The sequence below is a fragment of the Saccopteryx bilineata genome, chromosome 3, assembly GCF_036850765.1.
Source record: "Saccopteryx bilineata isolate mSacBil1 chromosome 3, mSacBil1_pri_phased_curated, whole genome shotgun sequence".
In the NCBI taxonomy this organism is placed as follows: domain Eukaryota; kingdom Metazoa; phylum Chordata; class Mammalia; order Chiroptera; family Emballonuridae; genus Saccopteryx; species Saccopteryx bilineata.
In genome coordinates, this window is record NC_089492.1 from 117,495,230 (window position 1) to 117,515,705 (window position 20,476).

Sequence of the window (20,476 nt, forward strand, 5' to 3'; positions counted from 1 at the left end):
TAAGTTTCCAAAATTATGATTTGGTTTCGTAATATACTCCAAAGGTTGTCAATAAGTTTTTTAAAATTTTGTTTTTAGGTGTCATTATGAACTCATGGATTTAAACACCTATAATGTTTTAGTCCACTTGTAGTTATTATTATTGATGCATAGGGTATCCAATCTATCACCAGCATAAACCTTTTCAAGTTGGTTCTTGAATTCTTCTAACATGACCTCTGAAGGCTTTGACAGCCTCTTTGTTTTCCAAGGTGACAAAACATTTCCAGCTTCCCATTCATTTCTTGTCCAAGACCTAGAATTAGCCATATTTTCGAGGAACCATGATTTTTTCAGAGGAAAATGGTATCTAGAAACTACACCATAGATGCTAGAGGCACTCACTGATTCTAGGCTAAATAGGATTTCTAGACTTTTTCAGAAAATGGAGGTACACAGCATTTTTTGTTTGCTTAGGTCAAAAATACACCATGAATCCTATTGATAGGTCTAAATTCAGTTTTTAAAGTTATGTAAGATCTCTATTATTTTATATTTGTTTTTTCTTTTGCTAAAAATACTGGTTTCTAATGACATTACCAATTACTTGCTTTATTGTAGAATATAAAAAGTTTCAGAATGATAATTTCAAAACAATTTAAGTTAACTTTACAATTTTTTTGTCCTCCAGGTACCTCCTACTAGCAATTTACAGTTAATATGCTCTAAAGCAGTGTTTTTCAACTACTGGTCCACCAGAAATTTCGTGCTGGTCTCCTCATACAACATCAGGGTGGTTAACTCTTTTGTGGACCGGCACCATTTTTCAGACTGGCAGTTGAAAAACATTGCTCTAAAGTTACTTTAATTAACGCCTCTCTGTGGCTATGCCACTAGCTCAATACATAGTTAGGTTTATTTATTTCAGTCTGATTTTGATTTCTTGGGATTGCACTTTATTAATTAATAATGATATTCAACATTTACATGATTCCAAAGTTAAAATTAAAAAAACAAAATAGTGTATATTCAAAGAAGTCTAGCTTTCATTCCTCTCCCCTCCAGCCCGTTTTTCCCTACCCCAATCATAGGAAAATACTTTTTATCTTCAGTCTTTAATTTTAAAAAATACAGTCAATTCTTGTTATCTGTAATACTTATGTTCCACAAAATGCTGCAAACACCAAAACAGTGAATATTCAAGTATTGCATGTAGGGAAAATACAGGATTAAGGTTCCTGTGAGCCTCTGGTCACAACATTTCTGTCAATCAATAAATATTTTACCTTTTTTATAGTGTGTTTCTATTGAAAGATACTTTATTTAAAACATATTGTTGACTAATTAGCACTGAACTCACAGCAAACAGCACTGTAATTCATACCTGAATGAAGCTTTCCTAACATGTGTATTTTCTCCCTAAGGCATATTACAGCCTTCTCGAACTGAGGAATAGTAGACAGCACTCAGCATTATGCTTGGGGGCCATTTTAACCAGCCAACTCACCAGCAAAAAGCAGAAATCAGAAATATGAAAAATATGACATATACCATAAAAAAAACACTTGTTTACAATATGAAAACTGAAGGTGTAGTGTCACCATATTTGACTTCAGCTGAGAAAGTAGACAATAGTCACTAAAAAAAATTTTTGTTTGTGGCCATTCTGCACATGTACTTTCTGTAGTCTATAAATGACTATAAAAGCTCCTGGAGTACTGATTTTGGGACTACAAAAAATTTTAGCAAGTAGGCAAATTTACAAACAGATCTATGAGGACACACATACACACACTCTCCCTTTCTCATAGCCTCTTTTATCTTAAAAAGTAGCATACTTATATACACTTTTCTCTACCTTGCTTTTTTCACATAGTAATACTTATCCTAAAGATTTCTTCAAGGTAGTACAGATACACAGTATTCCATTCTTTCTCTTTTCAACTACAGAGCACTCTACTGAGTGGATGCCATTTTTTCAACTAGTCTCCTCCAGTCTTTTCATTACAAACAGTTCCGCAATAAATAGTACTGCACATACATCTTTTTATATTTGAGGAACAGATTCTTAGAGGTGGGGCTGTTAAATTAAAGGATGAATGCACATATAATTTTGCTATATATTTCACTGTATAATTGCTTTAATATATATTTCTAACACGACTCAGGTAAAGTATGAGTTTCACACAAAGGACTGAAATACTTCAACTGTAAGAGCTGGTAAACTGTGATGTTATTTAAAAGGAGTTAAATAACAACAGCTACTGAGTTAACAGCAGTAAAACAATCATATATAAAGAATAAAATCAAACATGCTTTAAGCATTTTGAATGCTGAAACGTTTCACCTTTCTGAGCGAGACTGTTCAACCAAAAGAGCAACTAAAGCTATCATTTTTTCAAGGGCAGCTGGCCTGTATTTTTCTTCTGCCAGAGAGAGGATATCTTCTTCCTCCTCCTCTTCTTCTCCTTCTTCCTCTGACAACACTTCTACTTGAGGCTACAGCAGAAAAAAATCCAATTTTAATATACTATTAGTTTCAACATTTTTTTGTGTGTGTGACAGAGAGACAGAGAGAGGGACAGATAGGGACAGACAGACAGGAAGGGAGAAAGATGAGAAGTATCAATTCTTCATTGTGACTCTTCTGTCTCCTTAGCTGTTTGTTGATTGCTTTCTCATTTGTGCTTTGACTGGGGAGCTACAGCAGAGTGAGTGACCTCTCGCTCAAGCCAGTGACCTTGGGCTTCAAGCGAGCAACCTTGGGGCTCAAGCCAGCGACCATGGGGTCAAAATCCCATGCTCAAGCTAGCAACCTGCTCAAGGTGGTGAGCCCATGCTTAAGCCGGATGAGCCTGTGCTCAAGCTGGCGACCTCGGGGTTTCGAACCTGGGTCCTCTACATTCTAGTCCAATGCTCTACCCACTGCACCAATGCCTGGTCAGACAGTTTCAACATCTTATTGAGAGCACATAACTTGATCATTTTCTATAACTATCCAGAGTAGACAGTGGCAGAGTGGCAGAAGTATGGATCATGAAAAACAACTACTCAAAGGTCTAACCCTACCTGTAAAAGTCTAAACCACATTCAGGACAGTTTCAGACCTAATAGGCAGAACTGTAAATAGCAGTGATTCTCAATATTGTAAATATTTAACCTTACCTAGAGGAATAAATCCTTTAATAACTTTTTTGTTCTTATAGGCAAGCCCCTTGGAAAATAAATCAGAACCAAAATTTACGAGAATGATAAAGCAGTAGTTCCTACTTAATAAAACTGCCAGTTATACAAATTAAGGCATCTTTATTTGAAGTCGCCAAATAATCCAAATAGGTATTTCAAAGATACTCACTTGGGCTTTGAAATTCAAGAGACTAAAAAGGTTAATGATCTAATAAAGCAAAAGAAAAGCAGTCTAAACAAGTAGCCATATAGGGTAGAATTATATAATAACTGTCCAAATTCTGAGAAGCTTTAATTATAGCAGTCATTAATGGTTTAGGTCAGGAGTTTGACCAGGGATCAAAGCCCAATTCACTGTAATCTAAAAAGTTAATGTCTTTATGTCTCAAGTTCCTCATCTGTGAAATGAAGATAACAAAAGTACTTGCCTCTTAGGGTAGAAAAAAGATTAAATAAGATAGTGCAAATAGAATATTCAATCCAATGTGGTCATTTCAGACAACACAAAATTCATATAATGCTTTAATATATGAATAGCTACTTAAATTTTTGGAAAACTCTGACAAACTTATTATCAAAGAACTTAAAAAATACGGCTAACAAAAATGTTCACTAAAACAACATGCTAATGATAGAACCCCAAAGTAGGTGGTAGCTATTTTCTTGAAATTTATTTGCTTTTTTCCAGGGCCTTAGCAGTGAAATTTATTACTTCTTCTCTTGCTATATCCATTAAAAATATCAAACTTAGACCCTTAAAATTTTCTAATATGAGGGCCAGAAGGGAATTTAAAGGGTTCTAGTATCTAATGACTTTCCATGATGTAAATTTGTAGAAACAGCATCTAAATTCCCAACATAAGACAGAACAGTACTTACATTTTCAGGCCCTTTGGTTCCCATGTAAAAATGTACCATTGTGGATATGGCTTGCAATGAAAGCAAAAATTGGCTCTAAAAATAAAAATATCAATTTTAAAATAGAATATAAAAACAAGTTTTAAATACTGAAAAGAGTCACATAATACCAGAGATAAACAAAATATAGCCTCACCTCTTCTTCACCCATTTTGGCAAATTCATAAAGGAAGGCAAAATACTCTGTAAGATGTTTACTATGAGGTTTTACACCGTGTTCCATAATTAATAACAGAGTCCTCACAAATCGAGTGACGCATGAACGACCACCAATATCTTCTACTGAGGCATCCATATCATCTGACCTGAAAACACAATTTGATACATCTTAGAGAAAATATGAAGTCTGGAGATAAAAACTCTGGGAGGAAAGTATTTTTAAAAACCTGAATTTATCTCTTTCATTTTTGTAATAATAAATACCATTAATAACAATATAAGTAGTTGGATTCCAGTTATTGTGTCTGGCTAAATCAATTCAGACAAAAGACAAAGTTACAAATTTATTTGTAGAGAATTTTGAAGATGCACTTAATCAAAATGAAAATGAAACAAAAAATTTATCTTCCTGATTTATATTATGGATTATTTTTAAATAGAAGAACCTAAAATATTTTACTGTGGATATTTAAAAATATTTTGTAGATTGATCATAAAAAAGTTTAAAATTAGCCTGACCAGGTGGTGGTACAGTAGATAGAGCGTTGACCTGAAATGCTGAGGACCCAGGTTCAAAACCCCTATGTGGCTGGCTTGAGTGTGGGCTCATCTGGCTTGAGCACAGGATCACAGACATGACCCCATGGTCACTGGCTTGAGCGAAGGGTCTCTGGTGCAGTTGGAGACCCTCAGTCAAGGCATGTATAAGAAGCGATCAATGAACAACTAAAGTGAGCAACTCCGAGTTAATGCTTCTCATCTCCCTCCTTTTCTGTCTTTCAATCTTTGACACTAAAAAAATAATAATAATAAAATAAAAATAAAATGTTCAAAAGATACTAGAATCTTACCCATCTTCCATTCCTGGCTGTAGATAGAGATGAGCGTGTACAGGTCTAAGTCTCTGAATCACATGGATACACAGACGCTGAAACATCTATAAAAGAAAAGATATTAAGATCCCAAGAGCCAACTCATATAAGGTAACAAAAATACTGAAAAATTAACATGATTCAAAATTCTCTGAGGGGAGGTGAAGGAGGGTGTGGGGGAATAAATGGTGATGGATGGGCACTTGACTTGGGGTGGTGAAATACAATATAGTGTACAGAATACGTGTTATAGAACTGTGCACCTGAACCTTGTATAATTTTGTTAACCAGTGTCACCTTAATTAAATAAAATGGATAAAAATTTAAATTTAAATTTAAAATACCCTCAAATTCTCCACCATCCATTTGTATTTTGCCTAAAGATTAATTTTTTTGACATTCTAAAGCTTCCCAGAGTCTAAACTACAGACTGAAGATATAAGGTAAAGTTAGCTTCAAAAACAATATTTAATTTTAAAGTAAGGAAAAAACGAACAAAAACGGTAAGTTTCGGTAATAGCGATTACCAAAAAACAAAGCTTCACAAACCTCTCAATTAGTGGAGTCTCTAAATAAGATATACTAATGGCCAATAAGCATATAAAAGATGTTCAATATCATTAATAATTAGAGAAATACAAACCAAAAACCACAATGAGACATTACTTCATACTCATTAAACTGGCTAAAATAAAAAACAAAAATGCAGAATACCTGACCAGTGGTAGTGCAATAGACAGAGCATCAACCTGGGACACTGAGGTCCCAGATTTGAAACCCCACGGTTGCCAGCTTGAATTCTGGGTTGCCGGCCCGAGCGTGGAATCATCGATGTGATCCCATAGTCACTGGCTTGAGCCCAAAGGTCACTGGCTTGGCTGGAGCCCCCTCCAGTCAAGGTACATAGTAGCAATTAGTGAAATAAAGTAATACAACTATGGCCCTGGCCGCTGTCTCAGTAATAAGAGTGTTGGCCTGACGTGTGGGTGTCCCAGGTTCCATTTCCTGTCAGGGCACACAGGAGAAGCACCCATCTGCTTCTCCACCTCTCCCCCACCCCTTCTGCAGTCATGGCTTAATTGGAGCAAGTTGGCCTGGGCACTGAGGATAGCTTCATGGCCTCTGCCTCGGGTGCTAGGAAGAGCTCAGTTGCTGAGCAATGGAGCAGTGCCCCAGATGGGCAGAGCATCACCCCTAGTGGGCTTGCCAGGTAGATCCTGGTCAGGGTGCATGTGGGAGTCTTTCTCTCTGCCTCTCCTCTCACTGAATAAAAAAAAAAGTGATGCAACTTGATGCGTCTCATCTTTCTCTCTCAACAACAATAAAAAAATGCTGAAGAAGATCTAGTGAAACTGGAACCCTCATAGATTGATGAGAATAAAAAAGTTTGGTAGTTCCTAAAACATAATGTGACCATTTGACCCAACAATTCCACTCCTAGGTACATATCAAAAAATATTGAAAACATTATGTCCAAACAAATATCTGTACACAAATATTCATAACATTATTCAAAATAGCTAAAAAATGGAAATGTCCCAAATGTTCATCAATTGCTGAATGAATAAAGAAAATCTGGAATAGTCATATAATGGAACATTATTTGGCAATAAAAAGAAATGAAGTAAAGATACATGATACAACATGAATAAATATTGAAAGCATTGTTAAAACAAAGAAGCCAATCACAAAAGACCACAAACTGTATGATTCCATTTATATGAAATGGCCAGAATAGGCAAATCTATAGAGACAGAAAGTAGAGTAGTGGTTATCTGGGGCTGGGGAGAAGAGACAGGATACAATAAGAATTGAATGCTAATAGGCATGAAGTTTCTTTTAGGAGTGTTATAAAGTTAGACAATGGCAGCACAAGTTTAGAAACATTAAAAACCATTAAAGTTTACAATTTGAAAGAATTACATCTCAATAATAACTGAAAAGTGACATATATCAGATCAAATGTTTGGCTTTGTGTAATAAATAAATATATAGTAATATATACATGTTCCTTGTCTAAATTTTCTAATTATAAAAACAAATATTCATGTGATAGCTCAGGACTTATCAGAAAGAGTTATGAAGTATTTTAACTCTCAAGGTCATTTCAGTCCTCATAGTTAGAATATCTAAGGCTCTGAAAAAAACTCAGTACTACTTAAAAAAGCAGCCAGAGTGGAATCTAAGAGAATACGTGGTTATAGCTATCTTCCTATTACCAGACATGTGAATGATTCAAATCACTTAATTGATAAAATATTTAATTTGCAAAAAAAAAAATAGAAAAGAAAAGGCTGGTGAAAACAAAAGCAGAACAACATTTTGTGTGTGTGACAGAGACAGAGAGGGACAGATAGGGAAAGACAGGAAGGGACAGAGATGAGAAGCATCAACTCTTCCTTGAGGCACCTTAGTTGTTCATTGATTGCTTTTTCATATGTGCCTTGACCAGGGACTACAGCAGACTGAGTGACCCCTTGCTGAAGCCAGCGACTTTAAGTTCAAGCTGGTGAGCTGTGCTCAAACCAGATGAGCCTGCGCTCAAGCCAGCGACCTTGGTGTTTCGAACCTGGGTCGTCTGTGCCCCAGTCTGACGTTCTATCCACTGCGTTACCACCTGGTCAGGCAAAGGAAAATAACTTTTAAAGTAAGAGGTCAATCTTTCCAAAGTACTATGCAATCTGGGTTAAAACATATTCTCAAGAAAATTTAGAATTAACCTGAAAGCCATTTCTTTTTCAAATAAATTTTTTCTTACCTGTCTCACAATTTGATTAGGGCACTTAATTAATATCTGCATTGGCCACCAGTCATCATCAGCCATGCGGTCCAAAAACCACTGTAAGAAAATAGTTTGATTTTAACATTTAACCAATACTTGTAAATCAAGTGAAAAACTAAAGTAAAACTTTTATTAAAAAATAATAACAAAACTAATTATGATATAATCAACAAACCCTCTAGATCTATGAAATAGTTTAAAAATTGTCAACTGGAATGGGAATAGAGAAACCAGAAGGATGCTACATGTAGTCAAAGCTAACATGTAGAAAATCTTGCACAAAAAATGACAGAATGGCGAGGAGAAAAAAGAGTAACTTTTAAAAGATGAAAGAAGATTTAAGAGACAAAAGCAAATGTAAACCTTGTTTGAATACTAATTTAAACAAACCAACTATGAAGAACATTTTTTAGACAATTAGAGAAAACTAAGCATGGAATAGGTATCTGATGTTAAGGAATTGCTTCTAATTTTACTAGAAGTGAATGCAATCATGTTACATCTGAGCATTTATGATATGATATATAATATCTTGGTCTGCTTTAAGATACTTCAGCTGAGAAAAGCCATGGGGGGGGGCAGAAATAAATGAAAATAAAAGAATGTTACCTTTTGTTGAAGTTGGGTAATAGGTAACATCTTTTTTACTTTTGTACATGTTTTGAAATGTTCATTATAAAGTTCAAAAAATTAAGCCATTGTGATTGAAATTTAAAATAATCAGATTTTCCTATTTCATTGCTATAAGGCGTAATTGACCTTCTATACAAAAAAACCTTTTTTTGTGAGAGACAGATAAGACAGACAAGACAGACAGGAAGGGAGAGAGATGAGAAGCATCAACTCATAGTTGCCTCACTTCAGTTGTCCATTTATTACTTCTCATATGTACTTTGACTGGGAGGGGGTTCCAGTAGAGCCAGTGACCCCTTGCTCAAGGCTTCAAGGAACCTTCAGGCTCAAGCCAGCAACCATGGGATCATATCTATGATCCCACGCTGAAGCCAGTGAACCCACGCTCAAGTTGGCAACCTCAGGGTTTTGAACCTGGGTCCTCAGGTTCCTAGGTCAACACTCTATCCACTTTGCCACCACTGGTCAAAGCAAGGCTCAACTACTTTAATGTATTGCATATTATGCTCCTATTTCCCAACTCTTAGAAATTTATGACTTGCATTCCCAAGAAGGTTTATACCACTTTGGAAGCTAGTAAAAAATGATATATTAAGATGACAATATGGTTAAGTGATCATTATCTGTGAGCAATTATTCTTAGGGCTGCCTCACAGAAGGAGATAAAACTGGACATAAACTGATCTAGTGGGATACATGCATTTTTTTTTTCAGGGTAGGTGGAAGATAAGTATTTTCTGATAATATTCAAAGTAGTTAAGAAATATCTAGTAGTCCTTTAAATTTTCTATACATTTTCCTTCTAATACATGGTAGGAAACCAAAGGACTTTTAAATAACTTAAAAATCAATTATTTAATCAGAATTGATTAGAATAGAATTGATACATAAATTATAACTTTCAGCTATCAAATGATTTTAGGAACAACTCACAGTGAGCTTCCTATGATTTGACAGATAAAACAATTTTGCTGTAGCATCTAAGTTAAAACATAACAGAAAAGTGAATCTTAAGTTATGTATTGTTGATTGAACTATTCACCTCACCTCACAAGCTGCTTGACTATTATTAAACTGTTTGGTCAACAATTCAATCCACTGAAGCATTGTGGGCTAAAAAAGAAAAAGAAAGAAGTCACTGAAGGCATAAGGACTTCTCAGCTAAAGATAATGAAAACCAAAAGATATCAAATCTCAAAAATGCACAAAATAAAACACATACCTTTTCTTTTGAATGAATAAATGTCTCTAGGACAAAGGAAGTGCTTAACTGTAAAAGAAGATGAAATTAAGCAAAAAATATTTAATTTTTTTAAAGAAGTCAATTTTGAAAAAATTATCTAAGGCTTATATATTACCTTTGCAGTCATTAGGGATACAGCTTTAGGATCTGGTAATGTACTGGGAATACAACTACACAACTGCCACATAAACCTAGAATTTAAAAGTAATATATTGAAATTCTTACAGAAAAAAAAATTAAACATATAACAAAATCTGTTACTTAGGATAGATAGAAGAGGGTAAAGGGGGAATAAATGGTGACAAAAGGAAACTTGACTTTGGGTGGTGAACACACAATACAATATACAGATGATGTATTACAGAATTGTATACCTGAATTCTATATAATTTTATCAACCAATGTTACCTCAATAAATACAACAAAATTTAAAAAAATTACTAAATTTACCAAACTTACCCAAAATATGTATGTTCAAAAATGTTTTTGTCTTGAAGAAATTGCATGTTATCATGCCAAATCCACTGGGGAAAAAAAGGTAATGTTAGATATTAGAAACCATTTGCTTATTACACTGTATCAATATTTTTATTAGACAAAAAAGACTTGCTCTAAAAGAAACAAAGCCCCAAAAATACATGTGCTTAAAATTCATGTTGATTTTTTCCCAGGAATATAAATATAAAACATGAAAGTACTTTAAGTTACTAAACCCACTCCAATATCTGGCTACCTCAAGGGGTTGTAAATTTTTAAAAACTGTATTCATAAACATTTTGAAAAAATCTGAAATCCCATTTGAAGAATAAATATATAAATGAATAAAACTATGTCATATTATTCTTTGATAAGACTAGGTTTTGAGAAAAAGATTTATGTTTAAAAACTATCAATACAAAAATTTTAATTCAGGTTGGCAGACCTATGAAAGGTGATTTCCCTGTTTATAAAAATCATAAAAAATGATTATTTCTGTCATTAGTTCTGTAGAATAGCTCTGTTGTCTTTAGCTTTTATGTTCCTTCATCTCTTTGAATACCCTAAACATGCTGTAAGTCACTGTCACACAGTTCCATATTTTTATCTGGAATATATATATAATATATATATACTTTTTATTTTTTTAGATTTTTATTCATTTTAGAGAGAGAGAAAGAGAGAGAAGGGGGAAGGAGAAGAAAGCATCAACTCCCATATGTGCCTTGACTAGGCAAGCCTGGGGTTTTGAACCGGCTACCTCAGCACTCCGGGTCAACGCTTTACCCACTGCGCCACCACAGATCAGGCCTGGAATATACAGTGTGTCCGTAAAGTCATGGTGCACTTTTGACCGGTCACAGGAAAGCAACAAAATAGAAATGTGAAATCTGCACCAAATAAAAGGAAAACTCTCCCAGTTTCATACCTATTCAGTGCAGTTCGATGTGGGCTCTCACACAGATTTTTTAGGGCTCCTTAGGTAGCTATCCTGTATAGCCTCTACAGACCCGTCACTGACTGATGGCCTACCAGAACGGGGTTTCTCCACCAAACTGTCGGTTTCCTTCAACTGCTTATCCCATCGAGTAATGTTATTCCTATGTGGTGGCGCTTCGTTATAAATGCGCCGATATTCACGTTACACTTTGGTCACAGATTCGAATTTAGTGAGCCACAGAACACACTGAACTTTCCTCTGTACCGGCCACATCTTGACTGACATGGCTGTGGGCTGCTCCGCTGCATACACGGTGTTACATCATCATCTGTGCATGCGCACATGCTGCCACACCATCCTACAGAAACTGGGAGGGTTTTCCTTTTTTTTTTTTTGAGGGTTTTCCTTTTATTTGGTGCAGATTTCACATTTCTATCGTCTTTTGTTGCTTTCCTGTGACCAGTCAAAAGTGCACCATGACTTTACGGACACACTGTATTTATTTTTTGATTTTAGATATTACTGGTTGTCTTTATCCCCTAAAGATGTTCAACTACCTCTACTTACCTTCCCAGTCCCCTACTAGTCCAAAATCAGGTTTTACAATCACATATTAGGGATCCTGCTCTACAATATATTTAGAAAATCACAGACCTAGTCATTGAATGGCCTTGCTTCAGAGTTCTTGGTCCTTTAAGCATTTCTAGGCATATAGCTTTCTATAAAGCTGTAGCTACAAGTAGAGTTTGACAGCATTCACCCATCCTAATTCAGCGCCTTTTCATAACAATGAAACCCTATTCTAAGCTTCTTGATTGTAGCTAGGAACTATCTGTCTCCTTTACCCTGCAAGAGTTAAACCTTTGGCCACCAAGGTTATCTGCTTTGGACCTCAAGCCTAGTAAGTTCCATGATTTGCACCAGACTTAGTGCTTTTAATTCCATTCTATTTCTGTTCTACAGAAATATTCATCTTGTTTTTTGATTGTCCTTTATCAATACAACGTATGTGGAGTCAAATGAGTGTGTCTAAGTGTGAAACTAATGCACTATACTGATAAGAACTTTCCTAAGTGCTTTCTATATAGTCATCCAACTTCATTTTAGATCACTCTTCCTAGCAATTATTAATCATCAAAGCCACAGAGGTTCCCTTTCAGCATCTAAAACATGCCGAATAAGCTCCATCTTTCCTCAGGAGACTGTACATAATGTTCTCTTTGCCTGTAGAACTCTTCCCCTCAATAACTTTCTAGTCAAAGATGAAGGTCACATTTCCTGATCACCTTCCCCATTATTCCTGATTCAACTACCCTATCTGAGGCACTCTGTTTTATCCATATCAGTCTACTACAATTTATAATGTTTGTTTACTTAATATATTTTATGGTTCTAAAATTTTCTATTTACCTTCTAGGAAAACCTGCTACTAGCTATATTTTAACTGTACAAATCTAAAGGACTAGATTCCAGTTTATATCTAAAATCTATATTAATGTTAATATTATTCTATTTTTACTTAATTTTTTAATAAAATGTATGTGCAGGCAATCATTTTAAATTAATAAGCTGAAACATAGTTTAGGTCTGTAATCAAGAATATTCTAACGTAGTTTAGTTTGTTTTTCTTGTTCTTGTTATTACTACATTACTATAAAAAGCAAAGGTCTAAATTCCCTTTTGTCACAATGTAAATCAGTGCTTCCCAAGGAATGGTCAGAGAGCTATGAGTGCTCCCATAACATTTTTAGGGTGTCTATAAGGTCAAAACAATTTACTCTCATTCTCTCCTAAACATACAATGGAGTGTTTCCAGAGGCAAAATGATAAGATCACAACAGACAAAATACAGTAGCCCTTATGAGCTGTCTTGTATTAAATTAGATATTAAAGATATTTTCAAAAATGTAAAACAGGGCCACTTTTCTCAATGAACAATAGATTCTGAAAAATATTTTTTCACAAAAATTAGCTTGCCCTAATTCCATCAACCACTTTTATTTTTCTTCAATATTACTAATAATGTTTTCCCACTTTAATCTCATTTAATTTATATTAACATGCCAGGTATTTTTGTTCTTTTAAAATGAATACAAAATTTAAAAATCTGTTTTAGCCCTGGCTAGCTCACTCAGTTGTTTAGGGGGTCAACCCAACACACTAAAGTTGAGGATTCAATTCCTCGTCAGGGCACATACAGAATTAATCAATAAATGAGTAAGTAGAAAACAAACTGATGTGTGTGTGTCTGTGTGTCTCTTTCTCTCTCTCGCTCAAGAATCAATAAAAACAAAAGTTAAAATATTTTATTTCTAATATGGTAAATATTGATATAATTACATTAAAAGTAATAGTTTAAAAAGCTCTTAAGGGTCTCAATAATTTTTAACAATATAAAGGCATTTGACCACTGATAAAATACATATATATCACTAAAGTTTTATTTAAAATTTCATTTTGCAAGTAGACTGGCTGTCATTGAATACTATCAAGTAAAAAAAACAAAACTATGAAGTCCTCATCTAGAATAAGGTCTAGATTTGTCTGAATACCTTGTGAGCATCAAGTCTTGCACATAATGGTAATTCTAACCTATTTAACTTTAATTATGATGGTGACTGAATTTATTGCATAAGCAGGTGAGTTTATTTATTTATTTATTTATTTATTTTTTATCTTTTTACAGAGACATAGAGAGAGTTAGAGAGAGGGATAGACAGGGACAGACAAGAACAGAGAGATGAGACGCATCAATCATTAGTTTTTCGTTGGGCGTAGCAACACCTTAGTTGTTCATTGATTGCTTTCTCATATGTGCCTTGACCGCGGGCCTTTAGCAGATCGAGTAACCCCTTGCTCGAGCCAGCGACCTTGGGCTCAAGCTGGTGAGCTTTTCCTCAAACCAGATGAGCCCACGCTCAAGCTGGCAACCTTGAGGTCTCGAACCTGGGTCTTCTACATCCCAGTACGATGCTCTATCCACTGCGCCACCATCTGGTCAGGCAAGCAGGTAAGTTTAATGGCCTGAAATCTAGTGAAGTATCTAATTTTTATCATAAATCCAATCCAAATATTTAAAAAGACAGTATCCTTGGCTTTTTATCAGTAACATTATGGGTAGGCATGATACCAGTTTAGAGTTTGGGGGGAAAAAATTCACTCAGTTTTAAAGCTTGTCCACAAAGTGCAAATATCAACCAATCAATCAGATAGTAAAAGCTGAATTGTCTAGATGAAAGAAATTTTTTTCAGTTATACGTTTCTGGGAATTTACTTTTTGTACTTTTATATGACTGAATTTATAACAATGACAACACACAATTGAGTGATAAGTACTTTTTATAAATCTTAAGATATTAAAGTAACATTACTATTACCACATTGTGAAATAAAGAAAGCCTCATTATTATAAATGAGACACACTTAATATAAAAAATACATACTTAAAATGCATTTCAAACACACACATGATACACTTGTGTGTAACATGAAGAGTAAAGAGAACACTTGCAATCCTATTACCAATAAGAGCATTACCAACCATTCAAGTTATTTGTGAGTCTGCCATAATCCCATCAGCCATTTTATCTTTATTTTTCTTCAGTGTTACTAATAATTTTCTACTCCCTTTAATCTCATTCACTTAATATTCACCTGTTATATGTCAGTATTACCAACAGTATTTGTATATACTTTTACGGTCTACCTTGGATTATAGGTCCTAATGTTGTCATAGCCTATTTTTATATCATAGTACTATTACTACTTGCATAGTACTATTACTACTTGAAATATGCTTTCAAGCCTGATCAGGCAGTGGCGCAATGGATAGAACATTGAACTGGGATGTAGAGGAGCCAGGTTTGAAACCCTGAGGTCACTGGCTGAGCCAAAGGTCAATGGCTTGAAGCCCAAGGTTGCTGGCTTGAGCAAGGGGGCACTTGCACTGCTGTAGCCACCCAGGTCAAGGCACAAATGAGAAAGCATCAATGAACTAAGGTGCCACAAAGAATTGATGCTTCTCATCTCTCTCCCTTTCTGTCTGTCTGTCCCTCTCTCTGTTTCTCCATCACACACACACAGTTTCAAATTGCTACTAAAGTTAAATTAACTCATACCTCTAGCAATTCTGATGAAACATCAAATTTGTATTCTTTCCCATTTTCTTCTTCTGGTTCCATGCGTTTGTAAAACAGCATATATGCACTGTGTGTCTTTTAAGAGGAAAAAAAACTGTATTTTCATTTTGACAAAATGTAACTATAAAAGTAGGTAACATGAAAAAACAAAAAAAGATATAAAATTATATATGAAAGAAATGGTTACCTTTTCAAAAGAGAAATCCATAAATTTGTCTGTAACAGAATCATAGGTCTTGGTCTGTTTTAAAAAATAAGTTTCTTTCTTTAGAAAGCAGGTATACTTGGCTGTATCTACATATATAATATTTCCCCCCAGAAAGCTACTTAATACTGTGTAGTAACTTCAGAAACAGTTTTCAAATAGCATTATACTCATAAAAATCCTTGACAGAAGTTTTTAGTGAAGAATACTAAAAAAGTAAAGATCCAAAACATATTTTAAGGCACTTTACCATAAAATATATAAAGCATAAGAAAATAAAATAGACTTGCAATTTAAAAAACTATAGTTTAAGAGAAGAGCTTTACAAAGTTTACTTTTTTTTTTTGGAGGAAATGTCCTAGGAATACTATCTAGAGAAGCAATCAGTTTAATGATGGCTTCAGTGGTAACTCACTTTTACTTCCTTCTTCTACCCATTTCCAAAATGTTAAGCAATATTCATACTGCTCCTTTTTATTCAGAATAGTACATAAGAACACCAAAGAGCAATGAAGAAACAAAAAATTCCTTCACTAAAATTCAAAATGCAAATCCACAATAAATATGGCTATTAAAGTGAAAAATTGGTTTATCTGTGAAATAGAAAAGACTATTAAATACCTGACTTGTGAGAATCAATGAGGTATTTAAAATTCTTTTTAAAATTAGTACTAGGATAAACTGCCTATGAAGAGTGAAATTATAACAATACTACTCCAATCTAATTGTCTTTTCTTATTGTCTTATTGCTAATTATGTAACAGATAAGCTTTTCTTTTTCTATCCTGTCACTTGTAATAAACAGGTTGCTGCTGCTTTATAAAAGGCATTAAAAAAACAATTATTTAAAATTAAACTCAATTCACCTTCCTTGTCAAAGTGTTCCAATTAAGTCAATAAAGTGAATTTCTTCCAGCTCTAATCCCAATACATCCAAGAAAACAAGTTATTCAAAAATAATGTCAAGCCCTGGCCGGTTGGCTCAGTGGTAGAGAGTCGGCCTGGCGTGCAGGAGTCCCGGGTTCGATTCCCGGCCAGGGCACACAGGAGAAGCGCCCATCTGCTTCTCCACCCCTCCCCCTCTCCTTCCTCTCTGTCTCTCTCTTTCTCTTCCACAGCCAAGGCTCCATTGGAGCAAAGTTGGCCCGGGTGCTGAGGATGGCTCTGTGGCCTCTGCCTCAGGTGCTAGAATGGCTCTGGTTGCAACAGAGCAACGCCCCAGATGGGCACAGTATTGCCCCCTGGTGGGCATGCCGAGTGGATCCTGGTAGGGTGCATGCGGGAGTCTGTCTGACTGCCTCACTGTTTCCAACTTCAGAAAAAATAATAATAATAATGTCACGGCAACAGATTTCAATTCCCTATACAATTATTTAATTTTCAAATGCAAGTCTTAATCTTTTTAATCAGTTGAAGGCAAAATAGTAATTTTAAAAATATTTCCTAGCATGTATTATATATTCCAAACATACTAAACTTCCAATAAATACCAGCTGAATAAAATTAAGATTTAATTATAGCGATGAAGAATTAAGTTACTCTGGTACTATTGGATTTTATGATACTGCAAAGCATTGTAAAGTCACAGACCATTTATAATTTCTGAATAAAACTTACTGTCATTTCTCCACCAAAACATTCAGAGGCAAGTTGAGCAGAATCAAAAGGTTTTACCTCAGCATCATTAAAAAGATACCTAAAATAGAGCACATAGTATTGAGTGTTTGTGTATTAGGCCTATTTTAAAAATAATTAGGTTATGTACTGATATATATGTATCAAACTATTATTAATATGAGGTGTATTTTAACTAAGTTCTTATTTCAACAACTGTAACCCACTAGAAATTGTGAATATAATTTTATAACAGTCATAACTACCTTAAAATTTGACAGATCCATTTATAACCTAGAAGCAACAAGAGTACATAAAAATAATAAAAATTTTCCCTAACTATAATAACATGTAAAGCTACTAGACAGAAAAAAAATTAAGAGATGGGAGAACTTCCAAAGATAAAGATGCCATTTTAAAATTTATGATAAAAAAGATTCAAAATATTTTACATAAATATATTCAAATATACACAAAAAATTTAAAGCCATAAAGATGAAAAAACAGTTGAACAAAACTATTCTGCTAACTGCAGATCAATCAATGTACCAATGTAAATGCTCAAAGCTAATCACCAGGGGTCTCAAACTCGGGGCCCGCGGGCCGCATGCGGCCCGCAGACTAATCCACAAAGTTCAAAATATTTTGGATAAAATTAAGTAAGCCTAGGGGCCTACTTGTATTTTTCATTTCTCTAGCATCCTAGCTAGATATTAGCTTAGTTAACAGCAGTTGTGATGCGAACTACAGTTTCTGGTCGTTTTGTGACACTAAGTAAACTGCATGTACGATTGTGCTTGTTGTACTGATTTTTTTTTGTTTTCAACTGCAGTGAGAAAAGTGTTGAGTAACAGTTGCCTTTTATAGACCTAGTGCGGCCCGCCGAACGGCTGTGATCTTGCTCTGCGGCCCACATGCTGAGTTGAGTTTGAGACCCCTGCTAATCAGCAACACTTAGAACAATACACAGATAATAGTCTCTCTATACAAGAGACTCAACATCTGAAGACTGTGAAGACTAAAAAAAAAAGTTATTTAAAGAACTGATTTAATAATTTTTGACCATTAATTTGATAAAAAGATTGATAAAAAAGAATGTGTGTGTTGAAGAGAAAAAGGTGAAAAGAGTGGAGCATGAAGGTTAACTTGTAACTCGAATAAGAACTTTGTGGTCACCGTATACAAGGCATTCAGTAAATAGCTCTTGAATGAGTGACACAGCTAGGTAAGACTTGGAGGGTGCAGTATTTCTTATGAAAATAAAGTTGTGTGTAAAACTTTGTTTTCATTTTTCACTGAGAAGTATTTATCAAATTCTTAAGAGTCTGGAGATCCATAAAATTTAAGAATAATTCATTTATACTGTCTTTTTTTTAAAATTTTATTTATTGATTTTACAGAGAGAGGAGGGGAGAGAACAAGACATAGGTGCTTCACTTTAGTTGTTCATTGATTGCTTGTTGTATGTGCCTTGACTGGGCAAGCCCAGGGCTTTGAACCAGCAACCTCAGCATTCCAAGTCAATGCTTTATCCACCGCGCCACCACAGGTCAGGCTATACTGTCTTTTGAAAGTCACTTTCATTTATATTTATCGTTTTTAGAAAAACTAAAATCAGAAAACATAATCTGAAAATTCTCATAGCTTACACTTTTAAAAGATTTAAAAAACCCAACAAAATATTTAAAACTCACCATTTATTGTTTTTATAAGCATGTGGATTGACTATATCTCTGATGAAGCTATAATAGTGACCACCATCTGCTGTTCCTGTGTGCACAGTCACTCCTATCAAGTCATATTCATAGCTCTCCGTATCTTTTGAATGACCACTGACTTCCTTAAAACCTGAAATTATTCACATAAAATCATAGCAATAATTTTGAAAACTGCAGAGTAACATCTTAGAATTGCTTTATATATTTTATGCACAGAAATAGGTACAGATATTTTATATATTAAAATAGGTACAAAATAACTGTATTTACTAGTTAATCACCATCCATAGCCTAAAATTTTAAGGAACATTTATTCAGACCATTAGAAAAACTACCATGTATTAGTATATAACTATAGACAAATTCAATATAATATATAAATATAAAATATGCTCTTTTTGTTTAATCTAGTTATTTCTTTTGAAATATATAAACATGAAAAAAGCATTTTGTATTATGAGCAGGTAAACACAAGATCTGAAAGGGTATTAACATATTTATGTCTTTTAGTCTCATGTTAAGCAAAATGGGAGCACTCTACTGGGAGCAAGCATCCAAGTGTCTTTCAGTTAATAGGAAACACTCTGTATTAGAAATTTACGTAGACAGAAACAAAATAAAAGATATTTCCCACCTATAAAGATTTAAAATGGAAAGGTATTAAAAATACTAAGGAAAAAAACCCTTCAGAACAGTCTAATAAGTTTAAAGATGATATATGATTTACGATCTGTATTCCCATCATCATATAGAAAAGAAAAAGTAAAGTAGGTCCTCTATATCTGCAGGTTTTACATTCACAGATTCTATTAAAGGCAGATAGAAAACAGTAATTTGAATCCACAGTTGGGCCTCTGCAGTTGGCAATCTGTGGATGTCAAGGGCCAACTGTATGCATTGTTCTATGCCATTTTAAAGAACTTGGAACATCCATGGATTTTGGTATCTATGGGGCTCTTGGACCAATTCTGTGATGATACCAAAGTTACAAAAGTATAATCAAAAGCAAGTAAGTGAGAGCAGATTTGGTTTTGAGGGTACAGTCTAAAAGTGGAAAGTGAAGTGACAAGTATGTCAAGAGGAAAAAAACTGATTGACAGTGTCAAAGCAGTAGCTGAGAAGTTGGATATGCTAGGGTTTGACTCTGAATGCATGATGTGGGGCCTAACAAGTTCCTTTATCTTGACACAAATTTCTGCTACTTCCATCCATGGAAGCATCATGAAAAATACAATGAAGCACAGTTCTGTGCAGTCTTATTATCGTATTATAAATGGTTTGAAAAGAGTTCTAAAAAGTAGGATGTATATATGAAAGGCCCACTTAACTTCACCTGTATTTTTATTTTTAATTTATCATCTCTACTGGCTAATTTCCTAGACTCCCGCATGCGCCCGACCGGAATCCACCCGGCATGCCCACCAGGGGGCGATGCTCTGCCCATCCGGGGCGTTGCTGTGTTGCAACCAGAGCCATTCTAGCGCCTGAGGCAGAGGCCATAGAGCCATCCTCAGCGCCTGGGGCCAACTTTGCTCCAATGGAGCCTTGGCTGCCGGAGGAGAGAGAGAGACAAAGAGGAAGAGGAAGGAGAGGGAGGGGGGTGGAGAAGCA

The 20,476-nt window shown here is 34.8% G+C and overlaps 1 protein-coding gene across 2 annotated transcripts in view; it reads right to left on the bottom strand.

Moving 5' to 3' along the window:
* The window catches only part of USP34 (ubiquitin specific peptidase 34), a 287,003-nt gene that overhangs the window by 35,746 nt on the left and 230,781 nt on the right, over window positions 1-20,476 (bottom strand). For both annotated transcript variants that reach the window (XM_066267204.1, XM_066267203.1), the window contains exons 50-62: window positions 18,842-18,995; window positions 17,151-17,229; window positions 15,516-15,569; window positions 15,308-15,403; window positions 10,232-10,296; window positions 9,888-9,963; window positions 9,752-9,799; window positions 9,577-9,642; window positions 7,873-7,953; window positions 5,094-5,179; window positions 4,220-4,388; window positions 4,045-4,119; window positions 2,327-2,478 (exon numbers count right to left, since the gene is read on the bottom strand). In XM_066267204.1, coding sequence (XP_066123301.1) covers window positions 2,327-2,478; window positions 4,045-4,119; window positions 4,220-4,388; window positions 5,094-5,179; window positions 7,873-7,953; window positions 9,577-9,642; window positions 9,752-9,799; window positions 9,888-9,963; window positions 10,232-10,296; window positions 15,308-15,403; window positions 15,516-15,569; window positions 17,151-17,229; window positions 18,842-18,995 — 1,201 coding nt within the window. The remainder of the gene's footprint in view (window positions 1-2,326; window positions 2,479-4,044; window positions 4,120-4,219; window positions 4,389-5,093; window positions 5,180-7,872; window positions 7,954-9,576; window positions 9,643-9,751; window positions 9,800-9,887; window positions 9,964-10,231; window positions 10,297-15,307; window positions 15,404-15,515; window positions 15,570-17,150; window positions 17,230-18,841; window positions 18,996-20,476) is intronic.